The following is a 21,296-nucleotide window of genomic DNA, read 5'->3' on the forward strand; positions in this document are numbered from 1 at the left end:
AACATGCTGGAAAGGTGGCTTCTAACCCGAAGAACCAAAGAAAGCACAGGGAGACCCAGCCAGGGCAGGTGTGAACTCCTGTCTCTTAAGTTGGGCGGGTCTCCTGCACAATTCACTCTGATTCCATTTGAAGCTCCTTTTAGTTCTCTGGCCTGATCTTGTACTCAAGGCTCTTCTAAGCAGTGTAGGGTGCTGGCAATACCTAAACAATGAAGTAAAAATGAAATTAATTACTGGTAGGATCAACTTCTCACTTCTGACCTCTGTTCCAGGTGAATCTCTGCCTCTTTTGGGGCAGCACTTGTAGGCCAAGGATATTTATGGCTTGAGGCCTGTGTGATATGGGGGTGCCGCCTAGCTTCCCCTCCCATGTGTCTGGCCTGGCTGTGAAAATCTTCAACATCCAGTGGTTTAAAGAAGGCTGTCATAGGACAACTTCAGCTTTTGTACTGTCCTACCAGAGACGATAAATGGTGGTGACTATGATTTTGACAAGGGGAAGAAAATGTGTTCCTTTGGACACATATCTGAAATACATGTAAAATACAGACAAAAACTGGAAAGGAGCTGAATGCACTGTGGCATCTTGGAACAGAAAAAGGACAGTACTGGAAAAGCTAATGAAATCCGAATTAAGCCTGGAGTGTGGTTAATACTAATGTTCCAATGTTGATTTCCTAGTTTTGGTAAATGTACCCTGTTATATAAGATGATAAAATTATGAGAAATTGGGTAAATGGTACATAGAAACTGTCTGTACTATCTTTGTAACTTTTCGGTAAGTATAAAATTATTCCAAAGTAAAAGTTTTATTTAAAAAAAAAGATGATGAAAAGACAGCATGGAAGGGGCAATTCAACTGAAATGGCTTTTTTTTTGTTTAATACATGGTCTTTGTAGGAAAATCAGAAAATAAGGATAAACAAAAATCACCCTATCTCTAGGTCACCTTCCTTGACCCAGAGATAATCACTGCCAACTTCCAGACTTTTTTTCTCTGTAGATAAGTAGATAAGAAAACAAAGGTGGAGTCACACTATAATACTGGTTCCTTATCTCCTTTCTTTTCCATCTAAGACATTGTGATCAGTTTTCCATGCCAAGAGAATATATTTTTTAACTGCTTGTTTCTAATCCCTTAAGTTATTAGCTGATCCCATACTCAGGTATTTATATCATTTTCACTGTTACAAACAATACTGCACTGTATTGATTGAAACTAAGAGTTTTGTGCATGTCAGTGATTGTTCCCTTAGTCCTTAAAAATGGAGTTGCTGAGTCAGAGGGCCTGTTCACTTTTAAGCCTTTATGTTCCACTTGCCTTTCTGAAAAACTGTCCCACGATCCAGTCCCACAGCCACGTCTCTGAACTCTCCCCAGCTGAGTCGTCATCGTCGTCTTCTGTATCTTTACTAACTAGAAGGGCAAAAAAATAGGAGGTATTTGTTTTCATTTGTATTTTTTCAACGAGTAGAGAGGTTTCCATTTTCTGTATATTGCCCACTTATATTCTTACTTTAGTAAATAGCCTGTTGGTACAATTTTCCATTAGTGGATTGTTTATTTTTGTTTTGATTCATAGGAGCACTCTATCTGCAGGTCTCCCTTCAGAGGCAGACCAGAATGCCTAGGCTTTGCCCTCACTGATCTCATTTTTCCCACTGCAGATCCTAAATCTGACCCAGGCCCTGAAAGACAACAAGAGTCCCCTGCACCTCGTCCAGATGCCACCCGTGATTGTCGAGACGGCCCGTTCCCACCAGCGATCTGCTAGCGAGTCCTACACACAGAGCTTTCAGAGTCGGAAGCCCTTCTTTTCATGGTGGTAGCCCCAGAGGCAGACAAAGGCACATTGTCTGAGACTTGGCCTGGGAGAAAGCCTGGGGAGCAGGTTACAGGAAGAGCCAGAGAAGCCGGCGGATATCAGTGCCCTTAAGAGCCCTCCCTGTCTGCTCACCACCCCCTCAGAGCTTTCCCAAGCACAGGGAGAAGCACAATCAGAAGGACAGTGTGTGCTGTTGGGCCCTTCTGAGAGCTGGCGTAGGGGGGCTGGCGCTCCGTGCAAGTAGTCCAGGTGCCCGGGAAGGAGCATCTCCCTTCCAGCATCTCCTGGGGGAAGGCTGGGAAACTCCCTTCCCTTCCTGACACCCTGCTCTGTAGCTATTCCTCATTATATTCTGCATCAGAAAAAAACAAATACAAATTTAAATATAAAACCCAGGCAGAATCCCAGAACCTCTTATAGCAGAAAACCTCTGATCCAGACCTAAATTTGCATGGGCCCAGACATCCAGGTGTCTCACAGTTCCCTACCCCCACGGACCAAGGCAGCTAGGTGACTCGCAGTGCTGGGACAGACAGAAGCCACACTTCCTTTTGGTTTTCTGCCAAGTCTTCTTCCCCTTCTCCTCCCACTGGTGCAATAGGCTGACTCCAGACACGATTCTCACAGTGGGGAGACTTTTGCTCTAGAACTCCCAGCAGTTTTACAGTGATGGTATAGATCACCTCTGCTCCCTTCCCTGCTGGGGACCCAACCCCTCTAGTCTAGGCCTGTAGGTTGCTTGTCACTCAGGCAAAGGCAGGAGGGAGGAAGTTGACTCCCCAGCATGCAAATGTGATCCATACCACCTGGGTATATGCTGGGAACTGTAATGGTCTATGGGTGAACTTATCCGAGCCTTGCTTCCTTAGTCCTTGGCCGTAGCCAAAGGTAACAAACTCTCCCAGTCTGCTCATTTGTTCCTGTTGTTTTAGATGTTTTGTTCTCAACTCTTGAGTTAGTGCTTCAGTTCTGGGTTCTGGAGTGGCTCTCGATGAGGGTTCTGGGGTGGGTCTCAGCACATAAGAGGACAGGATATTAGGTCCTTGGACTTCTTTTTCCGCTACCACTGTTGCTTGCTGGAGGTAACAGGACTGGTGTTCCGCCTCCTGGTTGGCAGCTTCCCTTTGCTCCTCCACTTCTTGTTCCAGGCCAGTTTTTCCACGGCTTCTTGAGAAAGGCAGGGCCCTAAGGAGAGAGGCCTTCACACTGCCCCCCGGTGGCTGCCCAACCCAATGTGCATCTTCTTGCTTCCATGTCTCTCTTCCCTCAGCTGTCCCCCTTACCAGCTGTCCGAGCCCTTTCTACACCAAAGCAAAGAATGGCCTCAGGGGGGAGTAAAGAGGGTGCCACCTGTGGCTGTGGGGCAGCCCTGTGCTACTGGACGTTTCAAGTTTCCGGCGTCCTGCGATTGGTCAATCAGCTTTGGAAAGAAACTATCTCGAAGGTTTGAAGAACAACCAAAGAAAGGGAGCAAGGACTATGGCTGTGTTCCCTCTGCTTGCCTAGCTCCCGCCATGCAGGAGGTGTGCAGCTCTCTCGTCAGCTGCGCCAGGCTGGGCCCCTTCCAGTCCAGCCCCCAGGAGCCAGCTTATCCTGGGCTTCCACCCCGCTGACAGGAAGTCTCGGGAGCTGGGTACGCATGCCCTGTGGACAAGGCACAGCTCCTCGCCGGCCCCAGCCCTGACAATCCCATTGAGCCGACCCCGACTTTGGCCTTAGGGACAATTTTTGCGAGAACATGGGAGCAGCAGGGCTCCCAGAGGCCGGAGGGGACCCAGGTGTGTTTAACTCTCCAGACATCTGTGTGCAAACGTGTTTGTGAAGCCCCCACCTGGGTGTTGAGAGAGCCTGAGCAGTCTAAAGAGCCCGGTGCTTCCCTCACTGAGCAGATCTGCACATTGTCCTCAGGCAGACCAGCTCTGGGATGAGAAGGAAATTGGGTCCAATGTAAGAGGGAGCTGGTCCCAGTCCTGGCAGGCCAAAGAGTATGGGACATCCTTTCCTGGCCCACATCCGTTCTCCTTGAAGCCTGTACTCAGGTTGCCTTGAATGTGGACTTTGGGAGAGCTAGGGCCCAGAGTGCCGGGGTAGGCTTCTGGGCGGCACTCGAGGAACCGTCCGGCCCTCTGCCAGCCACAGGCCCTGTCTCCCAGTGTCAGGGAGTAGAGGCTGGGCTGTAGAGTGCTGCTGCCTCTGTACTGTTCTTCTAATGCACTGTAGAAATTGTATGTAATGTATTTAAATCAATGCAGATGTATGAATAACAAGTCCAATTCTGACCTTTTTTGTCTAGTTTTCTTTGGTGGAAGGAAGACAAGGTAGGATGCAATTTTAAGGACAAAGAACCCTGTGTTGCCATGGAGTTACTGAGATATGGCTCCTGAGTCTCTTTTCCTCTAGCAGAGGAAGGTACAGGTCCTCATTTCCCAAAATATTTTCATAACTCATTTGACACCAACACCTGACTTGCACCTACAGAGATGCAAAGCTATTTGTAATCATCATGTATCCCTTTTACTGTGAATATTTGTTGCAGAAATATTAGTGTTCTGTTATGAGATGCTCCCCCAATAGGGATTATACAGTTTTTGCAATAACTCCTTTCTAAAAGCCAAAAAAATTCTAAATTACAAAATCATCTCTCCCGAAGGTTTGGGGTAAGGAATGTGGACTGGCTTCTCTTTTTGGCCATAAGAGGGCAGCTCTGCTCTGTGTGTGCATCACTGCCCACTTGGAGCAATTTGAACCCTGGCTCCTTTAAGTGACGGATAATCAAGCAGGTAGGATGGGTGTGAGGGGAGCTTCGCTAATGAACATACAGTAGGCTTCTTTTGAGCCAAAGTTAGAATAGTAGTCAAAAATCCTCACCTCAAGGGTTTTCAGGCTACAGGAAACCTCAGTAATGCAAAAGGCATGATTGGTGCAGCTGTCGAGCTGCCTCAGGATGGCTGCTCCACAGGGATGCAGAAGCCAGCTGAGGAGCTGGTGCCCACTACACTGACGGCAGACTCATCCGGCCTAGGGTCACGGCCCACTATGCAGGGCTGACTGTAATAGTCTCCCCTTCCAGAGCTGGCTAGGGGCCAAGAACCCTCTCTCCTCATCTTGGACCAGGACTGCCTATGGAGAGGCTTCCATCTCGCCTCCCAGTCTGACAGCCTCTGGTAAAGGAGGCCAGCCCTATTTTCTCCTTCCTTCCCTCCCTGCAGTGAGCCCAGTGCCTCACCCCCAGCTCCGGAGTGTCCATTCTGGATCTTCCCCTTCTGTGACAGACTCAACAAAACTCTTGATGCAAATGGTTTTATTTTGCCACTTAAACTATGGTTTCCTTGTGCTGGCCTGAAGGGGCAGGGGTGTGGGACAAGCTGCTGGACCACGGGTTACGGTAGTAGTAGGAGGGTCGGTAGCAGGAGTGGTGAGATGCTGAGTCTGAGTGCCTGTCCTTGACTCCCAGGGGAATATCATGCAGCCCAGGTATAGTGTTAAACTGAGAAGGGCTGAGGCAGGAACGGTCACTGTTTCTCCTCAATCTGGTGAAGAATGGGTCCCATATAACAGCTCAGTGGAAGCCTCCGGGCCTGTTCTGACTCGAGCAGGCCAGTGCCAGCAGTGGGGCTGTCTGCCTCAGCTCTCTTCCTTCTTCGCTTCCCCAGACCTTTTGGCAAAAGTCCCTATGAATCCTGGGGAAGATAGAGCTGTTCCCAGCCCTTTCCCCGGATCAGTGTCTGATCTGATGAAGGTAGCTTGGGGGACCTGGCTTCCTCCGGTTCCGGCGGATCCTGGCATTGGTCCTCCTGGAGTTCAGATACTGCCCGCTGGAAGCCATCTCCGTGGCACTGCTCTGTGGGTCGGCCGGTGGAGTGCGGGGCTCTGTGATTCTGCAGGGAACAAGTGTGTTTTAAGCCAACATCAATAGGAAGGACAGTACAGGGACTGAAGAGATTTTGGTCATGGTGAACTATTAAAACACATTGTTCAGGGGGACTTCCCTGGTGGTCCAGTGGCTAAGACTCCACACTCCCAATGCAGGGGGTCTGGGTTCGATCCCTGGTCGGGGAACTAGATCCCACATGCTGCAACTAAAGGTCCCGCATGCCGCAACTAAAAGATCCCACATGCTGCAACTAAGACCTGACGTAGCCAAATAAATATTAAAAAACAAAACAAACATTGTTCAGGGCCAAATGAGACCAGGGCTCTGGTCTCATCTCTGGCCAAAGAGCTGCATGACAGGGCAAAGCTTTCAGACTGCTCTTCTGTAAAGAGAGTGGGGCTAGATCAGGGGGTGAGACACTCAGCATTTCTCCGTCTTCCTCATCCTGTACTCATGGCAGACATCATTAATCTGTCCTGATACAAGACCAGAGGGCAAGTATCCATCTCAAGATGATTTCAGTAGGGATTACTAATCAATTGGAACTAATACGAGCAATGAAGCTGATTTGCTGCCCATGGACCTGATGATCTCAGAAGGCCTGCTCGGATCTGATATTCTGAGTGTGGGCCCAGCGTGTAACCCATAGTGATTGGTTAGGCCATGTGGTTCAACTCGATCTCTTGGGGCTTGCTGTTCCTGAGCTGGCAGTGACCTAATAAGCAAAGAGGTGGAGGACTAGGGAAAGTTTAAGGTAAAGTTTCTCAACCGTTTTTAACCCTTGATGTCTCAACAGTACTCTCTTATGCTATTTTCTTAGTAATCCCACAGCCAAGGTTTTCACCAGGCTTACTTTTGAATGTTACCTGTTCAGCAATAGGTAAACAGGATTGTTTTTTCTTCCAGACCATAGTCCCTCGCACCTGGTGGAGAATCACTGCGAAATGAGGTGGCACTGAGAGGACCCAGGCACCTGTTCCCATGGGAGTAGGGTTAGGGTGATTCCAGTAGTAAGAGCAACCTCTAAGTGTCAACCACGTGGTAAGTAAGTGCTGTGTAGACCTCACAACAACCCCAGTGGTAGGTACTTAGAGGTGAGGCCAGGTTAGCAGCTCCAGGCCCCAGAGCCAGGAAAGGGTACAGTGGGCATGTTAGTGCTCTCCTCCCCGCGGCCCTCCAGCCCCAGGGGCCTACCTGAGCCGGCTGCAGTGGTGTAGCGAGGGGCCCAGGGGCTTCTGCCGAGGGGGCCTCTTCCTGCGCAGCCTCTTCAAGGCCTCCGCCACACGGTGGTCCCCTGCACACTCCCAGACGACCTGTGCTCGTTCCTCGGCCAGCTGGTCCCCGCTGCGGTGAAACAGGCCCTGGATCTGCAGCAGCTCAGCGTCCTGGAAGATGTTGGCCGAGGCCTGCTTGCGGCCCCGGGCTTCCGTCGGGGCCTGCCCAGGGGGCGGCTCGCTCACCACAGAGGCGGGGGTACCCATCCTGGGTGCCGAGGAAGGAACAGGGAGGGACGTCAGCAGCTCAGCGGGCCCTTCCCAAGCCCTGGGGTCCTGACTAACGCAAGGGCTTCTGGTGTTTCTATTCTCCAGGAGCCGAAGTGGAGGAAGTCTTGACTTAAAGTCACTCTAATTTCCCACAGCACCTTGGGGAAATAATAATGATGGTGACAGTCAAACTTTACTATAAAGTGCTTATGTGCCTGACGTATGTATTAACTTAAGGGTCACAGAAGGCGAGGATTGTTTATCTCCACTTTACAGATGAAGAAGCGCACCCCAGATGTTAAATGACTTTCTTGCAGGCACAAAGCCATGTGTAAGTGCAGAGCCAGAAGTAGAACCCAAGTCTGTCTGGCTGTGGAGTCCACGCAGACCCCGGGTCCTAGTGATAACGCCCGTAGCAGCGGCAGCTGAAACGTGTTAAGCACTTATGTATCACGCTTCACTGTATTCACATAACATCGTTGAAATGTGAACACAACAGCCCTATGAGGAAGGTACTTTTTAACCTCCTCATGTCACAGATGAGGAAACTGAAGAACAATCCAGAATACTCTGATGCTGAGACCTAAGCTTTGTGGCACAGAAGTAAGAGAGGGGCTGTGGACTTGGGCTCCCCAGGTGGGAATCCGGCTTCTGGCCGCCTGCACCACTTACTGGCTGGGTGACCCTCCACACCTCATCTGCTTCCTGTGTAACTTAGCCATACTAGTACCTACTTCGTAGAGCTCCTGTGAGGACTGAGTGAAGACACATAAAGCATTAAGACCACTCATTTGCTTTTCCATCTACAACATTGAGAAGGGTCATCCCATTTTCTATTTTCAAGACCCTGGGGATGAACCTAGTCCATATAATTTAGTAAACACAGTATGAAATAGACCAATCATATCTAACCACAGTCCAGAGGACCACAGAGGCAAAGGTAGGGGCAGAAGAAGGGGTTACAGGGTTAGAATATCCTATCAGGGCAGAGGCAGAAATCAATACTAAGTTCAATAAAAGTTAGGCTCTGGTCAATGCCCCTGCCTCCTCACATGCAAGAAATGACAATTGAATTACCTCAGTTCTAGATAGTTGTTTTTGAATGATAAAGGGATAAGAGGCTCACCCACTTTATCCTTATCTTCACTACAGCCTGAAAAAGCTATGGCATTGGAAAATAGACTGGAGACCAGGAGACCAAGGACTTTGGCATTACACAGAATTGAGTTTGAATCCCAGCTCTGCCACCTTCCTGGCTGTGACCTTAGGCAAGTTACTCAACCTCTCTGAGCCTGTTTGCTTAACTGTAAAATGGGGCTAATAATCAATTCTCAGGATTACTGTGAGGATTAAATGGGTCTAGTGTGGTATCAGGTCCCCAATGGGAGCTAAATAAATGCAAATGCCCCTCTTCTTGGCCTCCTTGACTTTTTTACTTGGGTCAGGGGTGTAATGTAGACCCTCCTTTTCCTCTGAGCAGCCTGGCCTGAGCCAGCTGAAGGCCTGCCTGTGCTCCCTTCACCCTTCACAGTCCTGGGCCTAACAAGGAAGGCCTGGTTGCTAAGTCAGACCTCATTCCACAGCCAGCTATAGAGATACCTATCAAACAGCAACTGGCTTACAAAGGGGGAAATCAAATTTAAAATATATTTAAATTAAAAATGTACATGCTCACTGTAAAAAGTGCAAAAGAACAGAATCAGGGACTTCCCTGGTGGCGCAGTGGTTAAGCTTGCCAATGCAAAGGACACGTGTTCAAGCCCTGGTCCGGGAAGATCCCACATGCCGCGGAGCAACTAAGCCTGTGAGCCACAACTACTGAAGCCCACGTGCCTAGAGCCTGTGTTGCACAACAAGAGAAGCCACCGCAATGAGAAGCCCGCGCATCGCAACGAAGAGCAGCCCCGGCTCTCTGCAACTAGAGAAAGCCCACGTGCAGCAACAAAGACCCAGCACAGCCAAAAAATAAATAAAATAAATTTATTAAAAAAAAACCAGAATCATATAAATAAGAGCATCAGCAGTTTCCTATCCATCCTCAGCCCACCTGCCGAAGTAACCCTTACTCTCACCTGCTTTTTTTTTTTTTTTTTGCGGTACGCGGGCCTCTCACTGCTGCGGCCTCTCCCGTTGCGGAGCACAGGCTCCGGACGCACAGGCTCAGCGGCCATGGCTCACGGGACCAGCCGCTCCGCGGCATGTGGGATCCTCCCAAACCGGGGCACGAACCCGTGTCCCCTGCATCGGCAGGTGGACTCTCAACCACTGCGCCACCAGGGAAGCCCTCACCTGCTTTTTATGCTCTTGAGAATTTGAGCCATCTCTCCTTCTCATTCAGACTCCTCAGATATGACTGTCCCCCTCCTTGCCCTGGCCATCCCTCCTCCTCATCCCAGTAGCCATCCTCCTTCCAGTAATTTCCACACTCACCCTGTTCCAGTTTCTAGGCCTTCTATCATAAGAATCCCACTCTCTTGAAAAGATTTAATAACTAAAATAAACCTTCAGAAGACTGTCAGATAAATTAACTTCATAAAAACTGTGCTTTTTGGGGGACTTACCTGGTGGTCCAGTGGTTAAGACTCTGCGCGTCCACTGCAGGGGCCGCGGGTTCGATCCCTGGTCAGGGAACTAAGATCTCGCATGCTGCATGGCGTGGCCAAAAAAAAAATGTACTTGTTATCTGGAAAATGGGAATTTTAAAATCTGCCTCGGCCACAGCAGTGAGAGGCCCGCGTACCGCAAAAAAAAAAAAAAAATCTGCCTCTCCATAGGCACAATTATGAGAATCCAGTTAAGACCTAATATGCGTGGTAATTAAACCCCCAGTGCTGGATGATATAAATATACTGTGACCAGACAACAACAGCCACCAAGTAACACTTTCAGGCTGATAAAGAGAAATTAAAGCTAACTATGGGGTGTTTATTCCGAATCAGCGACATGCGTGATATCATTTCATCCTCAAAACAGTTCTTAGGAATCAGGCACTGTTATCCTCATTGCCATTTAAAGGGGACTAAAGAGTAGCTGAAATACATATCTTTGGCTCAGCGGAGGCCAGAACCTCATTTTAATGACTGCAGCCCGAGCTTTTAAACCACCAAGTTGCCCTCACAGCCAGGCAGCTCAAAGCACAGTTCTTCCCATCATTTCTGTGAGGACTGTTTCACTATTCGTATCTAATTCACAAAGAGGGTAAACTTGCCAGTGGAAAGGGAAGAACAGTGAATGTCCCACATACCAGGCAGGAGTGGGGTTGTGGAATTTATTTTAATCTTCACTAGCACCAGAGCTCTTTACCAGGTGACAGGCTGCCCCAGCCTTGAAGCCATGAACCTGTGGCACTCTGAAGAGGAAGATCCCCAGCCTCCACAAAAGAAATCTGGAACTGCAACCTGGCCCAGTGCACAGAGCACTGGCTTATGAGTCAGAGGACTAGGTTCGAGCCCTAGTTCTGCCACTCACGGGCTGAAAGGCCTCAGGCACTTCACATGGCCTCTGTGGGCCTGTTTCCCTCTTACATCTGAAAGGACAGGTTGATGCTTGTGGTCTCCAAGGATGTGTGCTGGTGTTGAGTCAATGATTCCATGACAAGGCTAGGTCCGTAGGGAAGCAGAGATGGGTTTGCTTGTCTGCCAGGGCCCAGGAGCAACATGTGTGGACAGGTCTGGCTCATTAAGTGCCAGGGAACTTCCCCACCAGTAGCTTCCCTTTTCTGCCCTCCTCAGTCTTTCCTGGAGGCCAGACCCTGCTGTGCTGCTGTGGGCTGTGGGGTTAGGGTCTGGTAGAAGACAGAGAACTCACTGCTCTAAAGCATTCTAGTGACCTAGGCTGGCTATGGCCAAGCCTGGAGCAGACGAGCAGACTGATGTTGGTGGTGGGAGAAGGGGTGACAGTTCTCCTCTTAGACTCAGGCAATCTCACCCTCCCTTCAGAGAGAATGGCAATGGGATCAAGTAGCAGCGTCTGCCTCAGGGAGGATGTGGCTCGGAGCCTGACCTCCCAGATGGTCCAGCCGCCTCTGCCAGGGCTGCAAGGCCCTGCAAGGCCCTGCCTCCTGCCTCTAGCCTCCAGCGGCCAGTTATAGAGTTACAGTGAGTTACAAACACACCAACAAGGAACCATCTGGGAGAGTCTGAGCCTTCAGCCTCAACCACAGCCTCCATGAATCTCGAGAGGCCTTGGCACCTCCAGATTTTGAGGCCCCTCACTCCTGGCTCTGCCTCCCACTCTGGGATTCAGACAGCAGAGTGAGGCTGGGAATAAACATCAGTGGATTTCACGTAGGACTATCTGGTAAACTTTGAGAAAACTGAATCAGAACACTTTTATTATCAGAAAAAAATTTCCTATCTTATTCAATGTGTTACTTTCCCACGAATTTCCTGGACAAGACCTGAATCCAGGGAAGTCAGTGTGTACTTGAACAAATGGCAGTTTTTTAAACTGGGAAGTGAAACCACGGATCTATTAAAAGATTATATATGGATCTTTCATTTCAGAGCTGACATAAAAAATAGGTATGGGTCTGTGAGCAAATGCGTAAAGACTAATTGTGAAATACTTCAATTTGATCCAAACTAGCTTAGAAACGAACTCCCAAAGTAAATATCAAATGTTGAAAATGAAGTTCAACTTGTTTTGAAACAGGCAATAAATGAACTGCAGGGCTCTTACAAAGAAATATATTTAAAAGGTGACTCACCATGCACTGAATTTGCAGTACATAAATATGGTGCCCAGCTGAACGTTCTTTGTAACGTATGAAGTTCAGTTCAGACAGCCATTCTCTCTGTAGTCTCAGGGAGGTACAGGCAACTATGACAGGCACAACACACTTGTATGACCTGGGCGGCAACTGGGCCCTCACTCACCCCCTTCAGATAATGCTGGTGATGGTAATAATCTGCAATCAGAGGCCAAGGGCCTCTTTAGAAAAAGAACTGGAGGCTCTGGCCCAAGGCCCAAATCAACACCTGTGGTCTTGGCCTGCTTCCCTGCACTGACATGCCACTGGACAGCAGCCAAAATCAGTGGCTCCTTCAAGCAGGAGGCTCAGTCCAAATGGCCTTGTGGGCCTAGCTCAGCCAGGAGAGAACTGGACACAGGCTGGTCTCCAATTCTGTGTCCCAGGAGGTAAAGAAAGGAAATGGACCCTTCCCCCAGATCAAGTCTCAGATATGATCTGGAAGTAAACTCCTGCTAGATCTAGAAATAACTCTTTTCAAGAGTTCAAGAACCCTGAATTCTGGCTCTGCCTCTGATAACTGGGTACCTTGGCAGGCCTCGGTTTTCCCCTGCCTCAATTTGCACATCATCAAAATGGTGAGAATAAATAACCCTTAAGGGATAGGGAGATAAAATATGCCAAAGCATCTATGCCAGTACATTACATCGTGAATGAATGATGCAAGGGAGAGAGGCTGTTTAACCACCAGGGACTATAGAATCATTGCCATTTTCATCCTCACTACTGTCATGAAACTCCCTCAAAAGGGACCTTCACTCTTGGGAGAAGAGAGTAAAGGGAGATGGATTCATCTGTGGACTTTTAAATCATCGCTGCTGTTGAGGCATCTTGCTCCCTGTCAAGTGCAGAACAGCACTTTCTGAGGAGTAATATCTTTAAGCCTCACAACACCCCTATGAGGAGGCACTATTATTGTTACACCCATTTTACAGATGAGAAAGCTGTGCCCACAAAGGTTAAGTAACTTCCCAAAGTCACACAGGTGGTAGGTGACGAGGCTGGGATCGTGGGCACGCTCTCAACCACTGCTATTTTTGTTCCTGCCGGATGGCTGACGAGGTCTTCTGGGGGAGGAAGGACCCAGGAGGCTCTGAAACGGCCTATCGGCTTCTGCGGGTTTTGGAAGGCGCAGGGATCGGAAGTCAGGTCTCCCAAGCCAGCCTCTGTGCCCTCGACACTCCACCGCCCCGCGGGGAGTTAGAACGATTACTCACCACGCTGAAGGGCAGAGCCGACAGACCTCAAATCGGGATGGGGTCAGCTAAGATGCACCCACCCCAACCCCTTGCACGGCTTTCGAAAGGGCGGGCTTCCTGCCTCGACGGTGCTTACAGGGACCAGACGGCGTTCATCAACAGGACAAGACCTTGGGAGGGGGTATCCTGGTCGAGGTCACACGGCGATATCCCCAGCACGGGTCCGCCCCCGGGCTCAGACGTGGCCGCTTCGCACAACGACGGGTCTAAGTGGGCCTGGGAATTCGGGTCCCGGCGACAACCCTGCTCTGACGGCCCGCCCACTCGCTTCCACCGCAGCTCAAGCCAGGCTGCCGAACCTACGTACCTGGCCGCCTGAGGCGGGCCACCTCGGTCACAGCCGCGGTTGCCCAGAGAAAGCGCTCCCTGGCTTGGGAACAGCCAATCCTCTGCCGAGTTTTGATGTGAGCGCCCCGCGAGCCTTCCAAAATCGAACGCGGAGACTCCGTGAGCCAATCGGCGGCAGCAGACGGGTGAGGGGCGTTTCCCGCCTAGACCCCTTCTTTCCCAAGGCCTCGAAATCCGAGTGCGAAGAAGCCCCAGGTCCAATCAGCGGCGGAGCAGCAGAGAGGGGCGTGTCCTCCCGGGCCCTTTTCCTCCGCCCCAGGCGGCCCTCGCTCAGCGCGCGGAGGTGCCCCCTTCATTGACGTCAGTCCTCAGGAAGAGCGCGGTTTTGCTGGCTCGGGAGCGGGGGCGGTGCCGCATTCCTGCCCTGGGGTGCGGCGACGGCTGGCCCTGCTGGTTACACGTGACGGATGCCCCCCTCCCCTGGGCCCGAGGCCTTTGCGCGCGGCGCCGAGTTCCTTGCAGCATGTGGCCCTTTGCAAATAAATAGACTTGCAGCTCCTTAAACTCAACTCCCAGACCACTTGTCTTCTGGCTGCAGCTTTGCGGTAGAGGAAGGGACAGTCAGTGCGGTGGTCAGACCTTTGGTTTCAAAGCCAGAATGTCGTGGGTTCGAATCTTGAATCAGCTGTGCAATCTCGGGCCAACCTCCTAATGAGGCACTATTAAAAAGGTTTCATTCATTCCTTCGACAATGGTCCATTAGGGACTCACCCTGTCCGAGTTCCTTGACCAGCAGCGAACTGGAGACACCTTTAATAAGCCTTGCCCTGGGGGAATTTACAGCTTAGTAAGGGAGGCACACATTTAAAAACTTAAAACGTTTAGTTGTGATTACAATTGTGATAAACATGAAGGAACCTAAGCTCCCTTGGGGAGGTCCTAGAAGGCAGAAGTAACATTTCAGTTGAGTTGTGAAGGAGGAGTTGAAATTAATCAAATGAAGAGGAATGGGCCTGGGCAGAGAGAAAGCCACATGCTAAGGCCAGGAGGCAGCTTGACTCAGGAGGACTTGAAATGAGGCCTGGAGTAAGGTTAGCAAGGGAGAGAGAGGTGGGGAAGCAGAAGGCAGAGGCAGGTAGTGAAGAAGTTTCCATTTGGTCCTCTGAGGGGAATAGCATTGTATGTGTTTATTTAATAGATTCGTTATAGCAGTTACTATGTGCCAGTAATGCCAGTCAGCACTTTACAAATAGTAGCTCATTTCATCCTCATGACAAATTTGTGTTTTTAGAAATTCACTTTGGCTGCAGCTTGAAACTTAGGGGGACAGGAGTGGATGCAGGGTGTCCAGTAGGCCCTTGATAAGTGCTTGTTTGCTTCGTTGGAAGATGAGTTGTTTGTGCACTGGTTCAAAAATGGTCACAAAGGGCACCTGGGAATAGGCAGCTGAGTCTCCCTGACTTCTTTTTCACTTCAAAGCTGACCTTTGTAGTCATTTGAGTTCTCTTCTGTAAAAGTTCCCAGGGGGGAAGAGTAAGAGCCAGCACACTGGGATTGTGGGTCCCTTTTGGCAAGGTGGAGGGTATGTTTGGGAGCTGTTCTTCCTCATCCCACGGTCTCTAATTCCTCTCTGTGTCCTGCACAAAAACAGTTATCAGCAAGTGCTTTATTGTAGCTTAAAGGGTTTTAACAGTGGCTTCTCTTTGCTTTCCTGAAGCCCTGTGGAAATATTGAAAAGAATGGAGAAATCAGCAATGTTCATCTCCAATAGAAAGTATTGCTGCAAAGCCTTTCATCCAACTGCTTGGCTAAGGAGAGTACTGTGCAGACAGTTAAACCAGGAATCTGGGCTTCTGAACCAGGAACTCCTTCTACTCCATTCCCCACAATAGGAAAGCCAAACTCTTGGCATATCAGTGCTTGGAGAGGCTAAGAATTCTGATGCCATGAGCTCTGCTGAGCATATCAGGGTAGGAATCGGGGACTTGTGGCTTCTGGGTCAGATGTGACTAAGGCTGGGTAGAGAATATCTGGTGCCTCCAGACATCTTTGCAGGCATGTGACCATTGTGTGCTTACCACACAATGGAACCATTTCTATTGCTACAGCTTTGTGATTCAATATTTCTGATGAGAAGATGAGGCACTTCCGTGAGGCCATGCAAGAGTAGGGGATCTGGGATCCACTCCCCAACAGGGCCCTGTTTAGTGAAGGCCTACCCTGGGGAATGGAGCCCTGGGGTAATTCAGGCCAAGACCTGGCTTTACCAGGGATCAGATTAAGGTGAGGCAAGTGGAACACTCCTTGGGTGCAATATTTGAGGGGGCAACAAAAAACTCCATAATTAGGATAAATATTTTAATGTAATATCTTTAAAGATCAAAATAATGCAAAATATCCACGATGAACAAAGTATTGACATTTAACATAAAGACAGGCTGTTGTTTGTTTTATGACACTATCATTTTGCAATGGGAACAGTCATTTCCAATCAGCCCGCGGTTCCCAGGAAGGCCGCCATTGTGTCTCCTGCCAATTGGCTTTGTGAGTGTTGACAATATTGTGCGAACAGATTGGGCAACACAGGGCTTTATATATGGTTGTGTTTTTTGATCGTAGAGATTTTATCCACTTTTTCCATTTGGTTCAAAATATGGAAGGATGTTTTGATAAGTGCACATAGGGGCACACATTTTTCCTTTCGCCCTAGGTTCCAATATGGCTCAGCAAGGTGCTAGTTTTTAGGGGAGTAGAGTCTAGGAAAGGGGTTCTAGCTGTTTAACCTTAGGCAAATAACTTAACCTCTCTGCTTCTCTATTTTCTCATCTATAAAATGGGAATAATCATACCCACCTCTGAGCATTGCTGTGAGGATGAAGTAAGGTGCTATAGGCACAGTGCATAATATAAACCTTGCTACAGACACTAAAGCAGCATTCGACTCCTTCCCTCTCTATGCTGCAGGAATTGTTCAAGCAGCTGGACAGTCACAAATGATCCCCCAGTGGGGCTGAGACTTGTTCCCATGGGTTTGTTGTTGCTGAATGTTCTGTTCTGGGGAGAACAGAGAGAACTTCCACACTCACTTGACAAGCAACAGTGGGACTCTTGAGTCAACTCCGTTTTTCTTGATAAATGACCTGATCATTCTAAACTTTTTAAAAAGCATCCTTCTGCTTAGGACGTTACAAAAAGCAACTTACAACAACCCTCTTCTGTGAACTTACAAACTGAACAGGCTGAAAACAACAAAGTCCTACAGGCAAATGGTGCATTATAGAAACATTAAAAAAAATACACCGTTGGCGCAGTGGTTAAGAATCCGCCTGCCAATGCAGAGGAGACGGGTTCGAGCCCTGGTCTGGGAAGATCCCACATGCCGCAGAGCAACTAGCCCCGTGAGTCACAATTACTGAGCCTGCGCGTCTGGAGCCTGTGCTCCGCAATGGGAGAGGCCACGATAGTGAGAGGTCTGCGCACCGCGATGAGGAGTGGCCCCCACTTGCCGCAATTAGAGAAAGCCCTCGCAGAGAAACGAAGAGCCAACACAGCCAAAAATAAATAAATAAATAAAAATTTTTTAAAAAAAGGCAAAATTCCTTTAAAAAAAAAAAAAGAATCCACCTGCCAATGCAGAGGACACGGGTTCGAGCCCTGGTCCGGGAAGATCACACATTGCCGCCGAGCAACTAAGTGCGCCACAACTACTGAGGCTGCGTGCCACAATTACTGATTTGGGTCAAGTGCCAGCTCAGGGCTTGGGACATAAAAGGTGTTAAACCACTGTGAGTTGAGTCTATATATGCAGTATGTTTACAGTAGCCCAGAGACTGAGAACAGAATAGAATCTGACTGTGAACAGTAAGAGCTGATCGTGGGATCTCAGGGTGGGCTACACCTTCCTCCTTATTACAGGTTGCCTCCCCCTCTGGGCATATCGAATGTCATTGCACACAGTATCTATCTAGTGTCACTACTTGTTCCCTAAACAAGCTAGCCCCGTTTTTGCTCACACTGTTCCCTCTGCCTAGAACACCTGTCAGGGGCTGGGATTTACCCCATTTATAAGCTAAAAAGCTAGCCTGCTGTCGTTTCATAAATGCTGGCAGAAGACACAGGATTCCTGAGTCAGAGACAAAGGATTGACCGCTGTTGGCACAGCAAGCAGCATTAGCACCATTGTTACACATCTTTCCCTTGTTCTCAAGTTTCACGGGGGCACTACAGAGGGACCCAGGTGGATGTTACACATGCAGCGGGTTTGCGTCACAGCTGCGGAGCTCTGAGCTTGGAAAACCCACCACAGTCCCCTCCTACCTCACCACTTTTATCGTAAGCAATAAGTGAGTCTGCTCTGTGTCTGGGAGAAGATGTTCCCTCATCCCTCAAAGCTGCTGGCTGCAAAAACAACACTGAGAAATGGTTGCGGAAAGAGCTGTCATGGCCTTGCATTCTTGGCATACTCAGTGATAACATCCAGGGATGCTCAGGACCTGCCTGATGGGAGACTGCCTCGTCCAAGACACCTATCCCCCACCTCTGCTTGTCAAAACTCTATCCATCCTCAAATGACACTTCGTTTTTGAATCTTTCCTCAGCCCTCCCATCACGATACTCTTTCCCTTTTGTATTTTCCTTATAATTCTCATCCATGCCTCTTTTTTGTGTCCATTTGTGTCCACATCTGTCCCTCCCCTACCAGCAGAGTGCAAACACTTTGAGGGCAAGCATGGGTCCTCTTCATTCCTGCATTCCACACCCAGATTGTTTGCATCCAGCAGGTGCTTAGACCATACTTGTTGAGTTGGAGGTATCAAGATCTTTGTGCATGGTCATGCTTTTGCGGAGTCTGTGGACCGTCTTTTGGAATGTCTTCAAGATTCCAGAGGCTAAAAATATCTCCTCAAAGCCGCCAAGGGCGCTTCCTTATAAGGAGTAGGATTTGCCTTGTGAAGCCAAAAGTTTGTGTCCACCAGGTGGCGCCCCACCCCAACTCTCCTGATGCCTTTTTAATTATTTATTTATTTATTCTTTATTTTTTATTTATTTTTGGCTGCGTTGGGCTTTCGTTGCTGCACGGGCTTTCTCTAGTTGCGGCAAGCGGGGGCTACCCTTTGTTGAGGTGTGTGGGCTTCTCATTGCGGTGGCTTCTTTTGCTGCAGAGCACGGGCTCTAGGCGTGCGGGCTTCAGTAGTTGTGGTGCATGGGCTCAGTAGTTGTGACTCGTGGGCGCTAGAGCGCAGGCTCAGTAGTTGTGGCGCACAGGCTTAGTTGCTCGTGGCATGTGGGATCTTCCCGGATCAGGGCTCGAACCCGTATCCCCTGTGTTGGCAGGCAGATTCTTAACCACTGTGCCACCAGGGAAGCCCCAGAGGCCTTTTTAGAAGAGGCAAGGATTCTCTTGTCTGCCTCTAAATGTTTGTTGGCTTAGGTCCCCCACTTACAGAGGCAGTTTGTGTGGTTGTCATAATTCCCTGTCATCAGTGCAGCACCCAGATTCAGTGCCCAGCTGCGCATCCTAGCCCCAACCACACTCGAGACTGGCACCCTGAAGACATTGAGGATGTCTCTCCAGGGGTTGCTCAGGGCTGCTGAAGGAACAGCCCTGAAATTGGGATCGGAAGACCTAGGTTTGAGTCCCCACACTGACACTTAGTAGCTGTGTTTCTTTGGGCAAGTCATGTAACCTTTCTGGGTCCCTGTGGCAGTAGCTGAGAATTAAATATGCAAAAGTATATAAAAGCATATTGAATGTGGACCTGGAGTCAGCCACACCCAGGCTCCTATTTAAACTGTCACTCATCAGCTCTGTGAGCATGGTCCACTTCCTTACCTCTCTAAGCCTTGGTTTCCCCATCAGTGAATCAGAGTTAATACCAGTTATTTTAAAGAGCTGGTATAAGGATTAGGCAGAACAATAAAGTGCTCACTTTATATAAAGTGTATAGTAAGCATTCAATTCATAATAATCACATATATATTATGTATCCCTAGCCCCTCAAATGGTGCCTAGCACTTACTAGGTGCTTAATATCTATTTGCTGAATGAAAAGATTTCACAGATGAGGAAACTGAGGTACAGACCCCCCCCAGGTCCCGCACCAGGGAGTGGTGAAGCAGTGAGAAGTAGCCAGGCAGTCTGTCTCCAGGGTTTACACCCTGAGCCTTTATGCCATGCTGTCTTACCAAAAAATGCGGGTGGTATACACCACCATTTGTTCACTTAAAATATGCATTCAGGTACCCGTAGGTGGGGCTGAGTTGGCAGTGGGAGGCATTAGCTCCCCAGAAGCCACGTAGTTTTTCTCCCTCAGGGGGAGCCAGAGGCCAGCTGCCTCATCCCATTACCAAGAGACGAGAAACGAGCTCTGTAGGGTAGGATAAGCTGGGGGTCTGATGCATGTACAGTCCCCAGGACAAGAGGGGTCCTCTCACTTCCACTGCTGTTCCTGCAGCCACCCAGTCTTCCACTCCACAGACATTTACTGAGTCTCTTACGTGCCAGGCACAGGAAACGATGAATAAGACTTGATAAGCAATGGTTATGATGTAGCTGACTCAACTACTACAGAGGGAACATCCAAGGGGGGCCTAGAAGAGCCAGCAATCAACAGCCTGGGAGGCTAAACCAAGGGGAGGAACATTTAAACTGGGCATTGAAGGATACGTAGGAATTTGCCAGACAAATGGGGTTTGGGAATGAAGGGCATTCTGAGACTATTTGGGAACCTTAAGAGGTTTGGTGGGGTTGGCATGCTGGGTGCAAGCATGGGTAAGAAAAGGAAGTGGAAAACCAGGAAATTGGAAGTCGGTTGGGGCCAGGTTGTGAAACATCCCCATAGAAGAGATAGAACCCTATTCTGTGGTCAGTAGGGGAAGCAGTGTATATACAACCAGGTCTGTGTTTTAGAAAGATGCCACAGTGCACAAAGGTTGGATCAGAAGGGGAGGAAAGAGAGACCAGCAGCAGTTACCAGTTTCGTGGTCTTAACCTCTGTAGGTTCCGTTTTTCTCCTCCACAAGATGAGGAAAATAACTGTATGTATCTCGGGGGTTCTCTGAGGCTTAAATGAGAATTCCTGCAAATCACAGTAATAGCAATAATGTAAAGCATTGTTGGGCTTTGCTGTCTCTTAGAGCTGGGTTTGTGTCCTGGTCATGCTGGGAAGCCTATTTTTAATATGCTCGATGGCAAAGAAGGTTGGAAAAAAGAGATTGGACTAATAGGACTTTGCTTTGTGGCACGGGAGGGGCAGTGCGGCCTGGAGCAGGTGATGGTCCCTTTCACTGACATGAGAACTCGGATGGCTGAGACAAAGTCTGAGCCCAGCTTTGGACAGAATAAGTTTGGGGTGGGCACTGGCAGGATATGATATTCGGATGTCCAGGTGAGAAGAGATGGCAGCTTAAGCCTGGCACTGCTCTCCTCCAGCGCCAAGGAAGGGCCGGGAGGCCTCAGTGAACTATTAGGACAGGAGGGAGAAGAAAGAAAAAGGCCCAGCCTAACACTGAGGGGACGCTCCACCTCCAGAAGACGACTCACAGCTTCGAGGCTGGACCGGAGCCAGGGAGCCAGGGCAGGCAGGGTGAGCAGTTGTGGCAAACTCGGCCCAGTCGGACGAAGCGGAAGACCCACGGCCAGCTGGGGTGCCCTCCGCCCTGCTCGAAGGAGGAAGGAATCCGAGCTGGGAGTTTGGCGCCGACGGGAAGGGGGGCACCAGGGTGGTGGGCGAGGCCCAAAGAGAGAAGGCAGGAAGCCCGGAGGAGCGAGTGGGGGTGGAGAAGGAGGAGGGGAAGGGAGAGGGCGGGCAGGAGG

At 49.4% G+C, this 21,296-nt stretch overlaps 2 protein-coding genes across 6 annotated transcripts in view; one reads left to right on the forward strand and one right to left on the reverse strand.

The window, feature by feature from the left end:
* The window catches only part of PI4K2A (phosphatidylinositol 4-kinase type 2 alpha), a 26,872-nt gene extending 22,771 nt beyond the window's left edge, over positions 1-4,101 (forward strand). The window contains exon 9 of the mRNA XM_029244868.1: positions 1,668-4,101. Within this exon, the coding sequence (XP_029100701.1) occupies positions 1,668-1,829 (162 nt within the window). The 3' untranslated portion in view covers positions 1,830-4,101. The remainder of the gene's footprint in view (positions 1-1,667) is intronic.
* AVPI1 (arginine vasopressin induced 1) lies at positions 1,179-13,526 on the reverse strand. 5 transcript variants are annotated; one of them, XM_029244873.1, is made up of 5 exons: positions 13,269-13,485; positions 11,892-12,004; positions 9,745-9,829; positions 6,894-7,181; positions 1,179-5,703 (listed from the first exon to the last, which is right to left on the reverse strand). In XM_029244873.1, the coding sequence occupies exons 4-5, from the start codon at positions 7,178-7,180 to the stop codon at positions 5,544-5,546; spliced, it is 447 nt and encodes a 148-aa protein (XP_029100706.1). In that variant the 5' UTR covers position 7,181; positions 9,745-9,829; positions 11,892-12,004; positions 13,269-13,485; the 3' UTR covers positions 1,179-5,543. The 5 variants fall into 5 exon arrangements, with proteins under 5 accessions (XP_029100706.1, XP_029100705.1, XP_029100708.1 ...); XM_029244872.1 differs by having other exon boundaries at positions 6,894-7,341; XM_029244875.1 differs by lacking the exon at positions 11,892-12,004.
* Between the last annotated feature and the right edge of the window lie 7,770 nt (positions 13,527-21,296).

The sequence above is a fragment of the Monodon monoceros genome, unplaced genomic scaffold (assembly GCF_005190385.1).
Source record: "Monodon monoceros isolate NGI ecotype Baffin Bay Population unplaced genomic scaffold, NGI_Narwhal_1 Super_Scaffold_4, whole genome shotgun sequence".
Taxonomy (NCBI): domain Eukaryota; kingdom Metazoa; phylum Chordata; class Mammalia; order Artiodactyla; family Monodontidae; genus Monodon; species Monodon monoceros.